General features: G+C 40.8%; 1 protein-coding gene and 1 pseudogene across 2 annotated transcripts in view; one reads left to right on the forward strand and one right to left on the reverse strand.

The window, feature by feature from the left end:
* Positions 1-5894, forward strand: part of Eif1ax (eukaryotic translation initiation factor 1A X-linked) — a 15632-nt gene extending 9738 nt beyond the window's left edge. The window contains exons 6-7 of the mRNA XM_021153342.2: positions 358-449; positions 3327-5894. Of these exons, the coding sequence (XP_021009001.1) occupies positions 358-449; positions 3327-3332 (98 nt within the window). The 3' untranslated portion in view covers positions 3333-5894. The remainder of the gene's footprint in view (positions 1-357; positions 450-3326) is intronic.
* Positions 5895-9098: 3204 nt separating this feature from the next.
* LOC110286437 lies at positions 9099-9928 on the reverse strand (annotated as a pseudogene). The gene is made up of 2 exons (XR_002377137.1): positions 9875-9928; positions 9099-9453 (listed from the first exon to the last, which is right to left on the reverse strand). The product of XR_002377137.1 is annotated as a macrophage migration inhibitory factor pseudogene (transcript).
* Positions 9929-11638: the final 1710 nt, after the last annotated feature.

Genomic DNA, 11638 nt, shown 5'->3' on the forward strand with positions numbered 1-11638 from the left:
ACTAAGAAACTATTAAACAGTGGGAAGCCTGGCTGTTTTAAGTACCTCACTTCCTTTTTGATAAGATACAGACCTTGAATGCAATGCAATTTCCTCAGTAACATTAGCTTTCGTAGCAGTTTATAGCATTAAGAGGTTCTGCCTGGTTTGTACACTAGGTGGGTCAGCTCTAGAATTTAGGCATTTATACTTTTCCTGAGTTATACCCACAGAATCTCCTCAGAGTTGCCTGTAGATAGCATTTATTTCTGCATATTTAGGAAATATCTACAAAGAAAAATGAAAAGTAGAAATTATGTTTTCAGGAAGTCAATATTTCATAATCAGTTTTTGTGTGTGTTTTTTTTTTTTTTTTAGCTAAAATCAATGAAACTGATACATTTGGTCCTGGGGATGATGATGAAATTCAGTTTGATGACATTGGGGATGATGATGAAGACATCGATGATGTAAGTGGACACATCCTGCTTTTCCTGCTTTCTGTTTGTGAGTTATATACAAAGATAATTGCCCTTTCCCTTAAATATCATAATACTAGGACTAGAGACCATTTCAATGAGAGTGTGTGTATATATGTCTGTGTATATATTTGGAGTGGGAAGGACATTCAGAAAGAGGAAGACGATCAAGGTGGAGAGATGAAAGAATAGTAGGTGAGTATTGGATGGAGACATGTTTGTGCATGTATGAAATGTTGCAATGAAAACCATTATTTAGCACAATTAATATATACAAATAAAAGTGTATTTGGGGAAACTGGAGCTATGTGATTGCTGCAAGTCAGCCTGGACTGCAAAGTGAATACCAGACCAGCCAGAGCTACACAGCAATTCCTTGCTATCTTTCAACATGGTACTATCATAACAAAAACATTTTAGCAGCTGGAAAAAAAATGGTATATCACTTAACACACATCAGGTAGCCTGTAAGCAAGCACATTTATAAAAGTAAATATATTTTTAAGGTTTTTATTTTATTTTACAAATGTGCTTCTTTTTTTAAAAAATACATAATATTTATGTGCATTGGTGTTTTGCCGGTGTGTATGCTTGTTAGAAGGTGTCAGAATCCCTGTAACTGCAGTTGCAGATGGGTATAAGCTTCCATGGGGATGCTGAGAATTGAACCCTGCTTCTCTGGCTAAATACCTTTAGAAAAACATTTTAAGACTGGAGAGATGGTTTAGTAGGTAAGGATTCCAAAGACTCCAGGTTTGAGGCCCAGAACTCATCTGTAACCTCCAGTTCAGAGGACTTCTTACCTCTTCTCTCTGGCCTCCAAGGGCACTAGGCACACATGTGGTGTGCATATAAAATTAGTAACATACTCCAAAATAGAAAGTGAATTTTTTAATGTATGTATCTTTAGAGATTATGGGGAGGGTAGTTGTGGTGCCTAAATTCTAAGGTTAAATATGTCCTCCACCACTCCCAGCAAACCATTCTTTGAGTAAATTGTTACTTGTATTTGGGCAGTAGAATGACCATACAGTAACCATATGTTATGGGTTAGATGCTTACCCTAAGGTAAGACTCTTTAGGAAATTACACAGTCTTGAGCAAAGGCCGTACATAACTCAGTGGTAGGATGTTTCCTAACTTATACAAGGCCCTAAGTAAGCACCCAGTAATTCAGAAAGCAAACAGGGGGAGAGAAAAGAAGACAGAGGAACTCGGAAAAAAGGAAGAAGCTAAGAGTCTATGGTCCTCTTGTTATAATTTTATTGTTTTTTACTTATGTGTAGTATATGTGAGTTGGGTATCATGTGTATATCGGAGACCAGAACAGAGCATCAGATCCTCTGGAACTGGAGTTAAAGGCACTTGTGATCCTCCCAATGTGGGTGCCAGTAACAAAACTCTACAGGAGCAGCAAACAGTTTTATCCAACGCGCCATCTCTACCCACAGAGTTTATATTGTTGCAAGTACTATTTTAAAATAGGTATTTAGCCGGGCTTTGGTGGCGCACGCCTTTAATCCCAGCACTTAGAAGGCAGAGGCAGGCGGATCTCTGAGTTCCAGGACAGCCAGGGCTACACAGAGAAACCCTGTCTCGAAAAACCAAAAAAAAAAAAAAATATATATATATATATATATATATATATATATTTATTTATTTATTTATTTAGCGTATGGGTGAACAAGTATAACCGTACTAGGCCATGCTTGTTAAGGTCAGTTCACATGGGTTCAAGAGAGCCTCAGGTTTGACAACAAACACACTTTCCTTCTGAGCCACTCCCTGGCCTGTGAACTATGTCTTGGTTGTTTTAGGTTGGTTCTTAAAAGCTTGTTATATCACCTGAAACCTCTGCTTTCTCTCTCGGGTACATTTCTCTATTTGTTTCTTATGTGTTTAAAGGTATTCTGTCAGTACTCCTGTAACCAACTTGAAAGAAAAGGATTTAAGACAGAACTGGTCCTTAAGGGTCCCATTCATGTTGCCTGTCTATTCCTAATTCCAAACTACTAAATGTGAAGTCAGTGCTGGGGAGATGGCTTGGCTGTTGATGAAGCTTGCTGTCTCCTTCCTTTTGCATTGTTTGCATTCTTATTTTGCTTTTTGGATCAAAAAGGAATGTTTGTGTGTGTGTGTGTGTGTGTGTGTGTGTGTGTGTGTGTGTGTGTGTGTCTGTCTGTCTGTCTGTCTGTCTGTCTGTCTGTCTGTCTGTCTGTGAGAGTGTCAGTGGTGGCCAGAAGAGGGTGTTAGGTTCCCTGGAGCTGGAGTTGCAGTCAGTTGTAAACTATCTTTTTTTTTTTTTTTAAAGATTTATTTATTTATTACATGTAAGTACACTGTCTTCAGACACTCCAGAAGAGGGCGCCAGATCTCGTTACGGATGGTTGTGAGCCACCATGTGGTTGCTGGGATTAGACCTCTGGACCTTCGGAAGAGCAGTCGGGTGCTCTTACCCACTGAGCCATCTCACCAGCCCCCAGTTGTGAACTATCTTATTGGTGCTGGGAACCAAACCAGGTACCTCTGCATGAGGTGTAAGCATTCTAAAAGAGCAAAGAACTCCTGAGGGAAATGTTGTCACCGGTTCTATAAGAAATCAACTTGGTCTGAAGAGAAACTTCCATGTGGAAGCTTTCCTCAATTACAACTCACTTTTAGAAGCCCCAGTCTCCATAATATTTTACGTGGTACATGTTATTTTCTAAAGGTTGTGTAGGTTTCTGTGTGCGGGTGCCCACGGAGGCCAGCAGGACATTGGTCCTGAGGTCCTCTTCCTCCGAGCTCCACTAGCAGTGCACCCACGATCGCACATACAGGGTCTTGTTTAGAATTTCCCCTTTGACTTAAAGTTCTTTTCTCTTTCAGATCTAAAGCGAACTCAACATTTTACATTCCAGTCTTCCGGAAGATTGTCCTTCAAGCTTGGAAAAGTTTTCACTATCATCTTCATTGTAATTTGTTGAGATTACAGTCTTTGAAAAACTGTTAACTGATATGCTAAGTCCACTTTGTTGATTCGATTCAATGGTCCTTAAGACTGTTTAAGAAAAAAAAAGCCTTTCCTACTTTGACCCCTTCCAGTAAGTAAATGGGTGTTTTGAATAAACCATTTGCCTTGTACTCAGTATAAAGTATGACTAAGCCCTGCCTTTGCATAGCTGTTGACTGGACAGTCTTTGTGTATATTCCAGTTGCCCAGAGATTTTGATACAAATGGAGGCAGAAATCTGTGTTTTGTTTTTGTTATATTTTGAGACAGAGTCTAACTTTGTATCTGAGACTAGCTTGGAGTTCACTGTAGTACTGGTGGGCCTCAGACTTGTTGGGATCCTCTTGAGTGCTAAGGGCATATGTATGTACCACCATACCTGGCAGAAATCTATTTAAAGGCAAAAATGATAGGTCTGCTTTTCATATTTAAGTATGTGGCTATTTTTATACTAGTTTTGATACCATGTACATTTTTTTTCATGATTTTATTTTGCAGTCATCGGCTTACTGGAGGAAGAAAGGCATTTCCAAAATGGTTTTTGGGGTTTGGGGGTTTTGTTTGTTGGGCGGGGAGTGTTGAGACAGGGTTGCTTTGTGTGGCTCTAGCGATAATGAAACTCACTCTATACACCAGGCTGGCCTCAAGCTCAAAGTCGTTTTCCTGCCTTTGCCTCCCAAGTGCTGGGATTAAAGGTGTGCGCAGCAGCTACCACCGACACCAACACCGCCCGTCTCCAAAATAGTTTTTGAAACTGGTTTTTCATGCCAGTTTTGAATTAAGGTCAGTAGTTGCAAAAATTGAACATTAGGTGATGCTTAGTTGTCTTAACATAGAAATACTATTTTAATTGTTGAGATGGTTGCTTGTCTCAACTAGTGTGAACAGGACATTTCCCAAAGAAAAGATTGTTTTAATCATGTGTGTAGAATATTTTTACCCAACAGAAAGATTGTATTGGAGTATTGCTTTTTGTTTCAGGAGTCTTATTCACATAAGCTACAATTTTGAGTACTTTATAAACACATAAAACATAGGCAAGTGAAAATATAAATATTACAGAGCAAAAGTATAAATTAATGCTTTTTCAGGCTTTCCCTAAACGTGAGGGGAAATGAGGGGATAACAAACTTAAGCCTGATGTAATGGCATGGCCTGTAACCCCGCACGGAAGGGCAGGGCAGGAGGATCAGGAGTTCAGCATGTTTTCAGAAACTGGTTTTTAATGCCAATTTTGAAGAAATGTCTCAAAAAACAACATTCATAACAAGATGCTTTCTTATTTCTGAATCAAAGAGCTATAGCCGAAAAAGCAGCATGTCACAGAGGATCTTGTCGTCTGGTTTAACATTAGGGACAAGTTTACCGTGGGGAGGGTCCAGGGGAATCCAATTTTCTTTCTACTGGGAAATTAGGTTTGCTCTTATTTAGGAGTTCTAAGACTAGAAGCTGAGCTAGTCGAAACTCACTAGACATACTGAAATCATTTCAGTTTCAAACCAAGATCCATCCTGCAGCATGTGGACCTTGTATTTTGCTATCATCCAGAAAGCTTTTCATTCATGAAAACTGACACACAAAGGAATGCGCCTTTCACATGGTTTCACAAACAAGGAGATGCGCTCTAGTTATTTCCTAACTATGACTTCATCTCCTAGGTTTGCACACTCTGCCTCAAAAGCCGAGGTACCATAAAAACATTGGGAAAGACACAGTGGTGCAGTGTATATTTCTTCTTCTGTGGAGTTCCTCCGTGTTTATCTTGGCAGACTGCATCTGAGAACAAGGCTGCCAATAGCCTTGCAGCGTTTGCTGAGCAATTGTCTTCCTTAGTAATTAGACCTCTGTACCTTAAAAGTGTTTCACCAGCTGGATGTAGCGTACCCCTGGGATCCCAGCTCTGGGGGATTTGTCATTGCATAGTAGCTAGGGCTACATAAGGCACTGGCTCAAAAACAATAGAAACCATTTTTGCTCAATGTGCAGTATATATAGATTACTCTGTGAGCAGTGTTTTGCTTCTGCTTAGGTGATACAGCTCAAGCGTTCATTTTCTACTTTCTGTACCAAACAAGATTTGAAATGGTTTTAGAAATTAGACAATGACCCCACTTCCTATCTCTTCTGGTGGTTTTATCTTTTTTTTTTTTCTTCTTCTTCCCTAAAGCAGCATTATTGAGTGCTTTTGTATCCTGGAAGATCTGGAGACATATTGATTTAAAATAGTTGAATACAGTTGTATTAATACAGTATACAAATGCTACCTGGAAGAGTTCTTTGATGTGTATTTGGTGTGGGAATCATATAGTGTCACGAATCCAGTTTTAGTTCTAATAAGGAATGGAAATAGTCTTTAAGGAAATTATTTGGTTTCTTTATTTTTGGTTCCTATAGTATAGCTCCAAGCAGCACCTAGGAAGAATAATAAAATGTTTGAAATCGAAGAATAATGTTTTTTTGTTTTGTGGAGGGGAGGATTGTTTTGGTTTTGAGGGTGGAGGTTTTTTTGGGGGGTTTGTTGTTGTTGTTTTTTGGGGGGGGGTTTTTGTTTTTTTTTTTTTTTTTTTTTAGACAGGATCTCATGTACCCCCAGGCTGGCCTTAAAATACCAATAGCTAACTAAGGCCAGCCTCAAATTCTGATCCTCTGCCTTTACCTCCCAAATGCTGGGGTTTCGAGTGTGTACAAGCACACCCAACTAGAATAATACCTCTTCCTATTAAGATGATGTAACAAGTCAGTGCTAATCAATCTGACAGGCTCATACCAAGTTCTTGGTCTGATCCCCAACACCCATAAACAGAGCAGTTTGATCGGGTTGTATTTTTCCTGTAGTTTATTCCAGTTGAGCATGAACAATGTGTGTCGCTAAAGTGGCGGTGTAACCACACCAAGTGTCTGTAAAATGACTTGCCAGCATTTAGCCATTTGCCTGTTGAATCTTTCTTAACCATCTTTTAAGGGAACTACTTTAGGAGATTACAAGTATTCATGATAGGGATTTTTTAATATTTTATTGGAGAGTAGCCATTGGTTTACTCATCCTATGTATGGAATTGTGGCTGTAAGTTGTCGCTTAAAAAATTTCGTGACTTGTAACGTGACTTAATCTGGATCGTCCTAGTACTAAACTTTAAATTACTATGCTAAACAACATCTTTCATAGAAATTGTCAGTGTTGACTGCAGAGTAACTGAATATTATCATATAGGTAATATAGCATGTTTTAAATAGCTAGATTTCTACTCATTTTGTATTCTGTCCAAATATAATGATGTTCACTATAAACTGTGGCTTTTCAGGTAAAGTATCAGAATGAAGACAGTTCATAAAGATTAAAAAGGATTTGTATCTGTATGATATTCATCCTGCTCAGTAAAGATAGGTTTCATTTATATACTGATAGGACTCCCTTGGATTTTTGCACACTACCTTCAAGTTTACAGTTTACCTTAAACCATCATTTTCCATCCTTGTTCAGAAAAAGAACAAAATCTGAATTAAGTTGTATTCCAAGTGTATGGAAACACTAGACGGAGCAATTGAGAGACTGTACTTGACACCTACCAGGTTCTTGAGAGACAGACAGTGTGCTAGAAATAGAAAAGAATATGGGCACTGGGCCCAGTTGCTCTGTCCCCCAACCCCTAGTCAGCTCTCTATCCACCTTTCCAACTTGTCTCAGCTTCACCATCCTGGTTTGCAATGTAGGGATGAGAACAGCATCTACTATAGAATTATTGGAGGGCTAATAACAGACATTTGTATGCATGACACACTTGGCATCTGCTTTTCACATGGGAATCCAGGACTGTGTAAGAAGATGCATGTCTCCTGGATTCCCTATGTAACATATCTTTTGCTTGCAGTCTTTTTAATTCCTATGATAGAAGGGACATGTAGAATATATATTTGTATTATGTGGACACTACAATGGCTGCCACACCATCTTTATTTAATTCAGCAGGTAGGAGTCTCAAAAGTTGCTTAAAGCTATTTTATAGAATCCCAACTGCTCTATATTTCTTCAGAGAAACTTTATAGTTACTAATAAAGCTGGCTATGGTGACGTGTCGTTTTTATGCTTTAACAAGTCCTTTTGCCATAGATTCTTTTTCCATCATGTGGAACAATGTAAAGAAATCAGATGCAAAGTACAATTAGAAAATAAAACACAAAAACAACCCAACAATGTATATAGTTGTTTGTTTTCCTACTAAGGTTTTTAACTACTTCAAGGTGATTCTTTTCTGAAATCTTGTGGGCATTTTTTTTTTAACTTAAGTGTGGCGCATTAGAAGAAAAAGTACACTTTGTCCATTTCCTGTTCTCACCTGGCTTTGATTGTTTGAACTGATTGGATGCACACTGTCGGGCTCCTCTGTGAAAACCTGTACTGAAGAGGACATTTTCTAGCTGGAAGCCAGTTGTCCAGAGTGATCTCAAATTACTAAAAGGGATATTCAGTGGATGTTTTGTGCTGCGCAAATATATGTATAAGTGAACCTTAAGTTGTGGCCAACATGTTCACTTTGACTGTGATAATAAAGGGAATGAGTTGCAAAACAGGATCTCACCTTGAGAACCCAACTAGACCTTGAACTCCCAACACAACTGCCTCCGGGTGGTGGGATTACAGGCATGTACTATTCACCGTCCCCAGCGCAAGGCCCAGGCCAAAACGTTTCTGAATTTGGATGTAAACTCAGTTTTTCCTTTACTGTGAATTATCACGATACTAATCAGGTATTTGACCTTGCTTCGCCACGCACCCAGCAAGCAAGCAGATTACCAGCTCCAAGGTTTTTTTTCTTTTATAAAACAAACAAAAAAAACCTTTTTATTGGTTCTTTGTGAGTTTCACATCATGCACCCCAATCCCACTCAAAACACACAAAAAGAAAAGGCATAGGAAACATGTAAGATGTAATGTGTCACACAGTTTGTCCTACAGTATATCCCTCTGTCCACACATCTTGCAAATGTTGACTGCAATGAGTCATTGGTCTGGTTCGAGGTCTCTCACTTTTGTGACACCATTAATATTGGGATCCTCTCCAGGTCTTCTCCTACTTATGGATGTTGAGATCCTACAGCTTTTGATCAGCAGGATTGGCCCTCTGATGGGTCCCAGTCATTCGGCAGATGATAAAGGTTTTGGGGTGGGCCAGCTCAGCCCTGGATCTGGGTGATAGCTGAACTGGTCAGCATGCTGCCGCTTTTATCTGCACCACCAGCACTTCTCCAGCTAGGCCACCCAGTGTCTCCGTCAGTAGGAGCCAGGGTCATTCAGCTCTCAGGGCCTCAAGGCTGGCTCATCTGCATTCACTCGTCCAGAGCCAGCTCCACTGTGCTGCCCAGTTAAGGATCAAGGAAGCTCTAAGTTTTTAACTGTGCTTTTTTGTTTGTTTTGTTTTTCAAGACAGGGTTTCTCTGTGTATCCCTGGCTGTCCTGGAATTCACTTTGTAGACCAGGCTGGCCTCGAACTCAGAAATCCGCCTGCCTCTGCCTCCCGAGTGCTGGGATTAAAAGGCGTGCGTCACCAAGCCCAGCTTTTTTTTTTTTTTTTTCCTCTTATGTAACCATTTATTTCTCCTGGCCGGAAGGTAGGCATCGCTACCGGTGGATAAACACAACACTGCGTGGAGCGAGGCTCGAAGAACAGCGGTGCAGGTAAGTGGGTCCAGGACTCAAGCGAAGGTGGAACCGTTCCAGCCCACATTGGCAGCGTTCATGTCATAATAGTTGATGTAGACCCGGTCGGGGCTGATGTGCAGGCGATCGGACAGCAGGCAGCACAGCAGCTTGCTGTAGTTGCGGTTCTGGGCACCACCGATCTTGCTGATGCTGTGCAGGCTGCAGAGGGCGCAGGGATCGTTCGTGCCGCTAAAAGTCATGAGCTGGTCCTGGACCACGTGCACTGCGATGTACTGTGCGGGCTTGCTGGTGGCCTGCGCCAGCTGCTGGGTAAGCTCCGACAGAAACCCCTCTGGCGCGGAGGACTACACAGTAAGACTGAACAAAAGACCAGGAAGGCATGGAGCTCAGTTGGAATACTTGCCTAGCAAATAGGAAAGCCAAGGTTCAATCCATAGCACTGCAAAAACACCAACCATAGTTCCACTTACCTCTAGTCCCAGCACTTGTGGGGTGGAGACTGGAGAATCAGGAGTTCAAGACTGTTCTAAGCTACACAGTGAGTTCAAAGCCAGTCTGGGCTACTGGAACTCAGAGAAGGAGACGGAGAGGGAGTGAGGGAGAGAGAAGGGGGAAGAAAAAAAGAAAAGGAAAGAAAAAAAATAGAGACAGCCATAGTGCCTCATACCTATAATCCTAGCAGTTGGGAGGCTGAAATAGAAGTGCAGTGGAGGCCAACCTGGGCTAACAGTTCCATGCCAGCTAGAGCTACTGAATTTTTCTCACCAATGTGGCAAGAAGCGAGTGTGAACTTTGCTTTATGGTTTGAAGGAGGTCCATCGTGGCAGGAAGAGCCATGGGGAGGCATGGCAGTGGAATTAGGAGGTGAGTGACCACATTGGAACTGGACATGGGATTCAGCAATGAATGCTCACGCTGCTGTCTCTCTCCCTTCCTTGAATTCAGTCCAAGATGGAAGTTCATGGGATGCTGTCACCCACATTCAGATTACAGGCTGAAATTACAGTTACGTTTCTGAAAACTGGACCCCAGACATCCTCAAAAGTCTATCCAACTCAGGTCCTCAAATGTGCACCCTGAGCACTTCACTGCCCGAGCTGGATTCCCTGGCCCCAATCTTGTAACTAACTGAGCTTCCTAAGCCTTGGACACTTTCTCAGCTTTCTGAATTCTATGAGCCTCCATCTTCACTCCAGGAGGGACTGCTTCAATAATGAAGAAAGAGTTACACAACACTGGCTTATGTGTAATCCTAGCACTAAGGAGGCAGGAGGATTACCACAAATGGAAGCCAGCCTTGGCTACACACTGAATACTGGGCCAGCCTTGGCACAATGTAAGACCCTGTTAAAAAGACAACAGCCAGGCGTGATGGCGCATGCCTTTAATCCCAGCACTCGGGAGGCAGAGGCAGGTGGATTTCTGAGTTCGAGACCAGCCTGGTCTACTCTACAAAGTGAGTTCCAGGACAGCCAGAGCTACACAGAACAACTCTGTCTCGAAAAAACAAAAACGATGACAACAACAACAATAATAATTAATAGCAGCAGCAGTAGTAGTAGTGGATATAGTCTTTAAATTTCACTCTGAGGGCTGGAGAAGTGGCTCAGCAATTAAGAGCAATGATTGCTCTTCCAGATGACTTGGTTTCATGTCCAGCACCCACAGAATGGCTAACCACCATCTGTAACTCCAGCTCTAGGGGATGCAATGGCCTCCGAAAGCACAGCATGCCTATGGTGCACATACATACATACAGGCAAAGCATTCATACACATAAAAAGTAAGAAATTCTCTTAAAATCATTCAATTCTGAATAACACAATATTTAATTCCTAAAAAAAAACAACCCTTGGATTTCCTTTTAGCAATTTTACAAAAATAGATAAAATTCAACTATCAAATCATATTTGCTGCCTAGAAAACTGAGCTTTTCAATAAAAATTAGTTTTAATAAAGAAGTTGCTGAATAATTCTGTGATATTAATGATTAATAAATGCAATATTTAAAACAGAATGAGGAGCTGGAAAGATGGCTCCGTGGTTAAGAGCACTCGGTGCCTTTCCAGAGGACCCGAGACCCAGCACCCATGTCAGGCAGCTTACAACTGTCTGGAACACCAACTCCAAAGGATCTGATCTTCTGGGTTACACACACACACACACACACACACACACACACACACACACGGCATGCACCTATAGAGATACATACACAGATAAACAAACATTTAAAACGAAGATTTTCATAGCTCTTTCCACCAATGTTTTCCAAATTTTCTATATTCAGGATGTTAGAATTACATCTAAAGTTGAAAACAGAATAATAGACTTGTTTTTCAGACAATGACAACAGAACTAAAGGTCTATCTTTGTGCATGCTAGGTAGGGCTCTGCAACTGAACTCTAACCCAAGCCCAGACTAATGGATTCTAATAAAAATAAATTTTAAAAAAAACATGGAAAGTTTCTTATTATATAATAGAGTCCTGAGGATAAGTAACTTAGCAAATTACTACTTGTTTGGCA

The sequence above is a fragment of the Mus caroli genome, chromosome X (assembly GCF_900094665.2).
Source record: "Mus caroli chromosome X, CAROLI_EIJ_v1.1, whole genome shotgun sequence".
Lineage (NCBI taxonomy): Eukaryota > Metazoa > Chordata > Mammalia > Rodentia > Muridae > Mus > Mus caroli.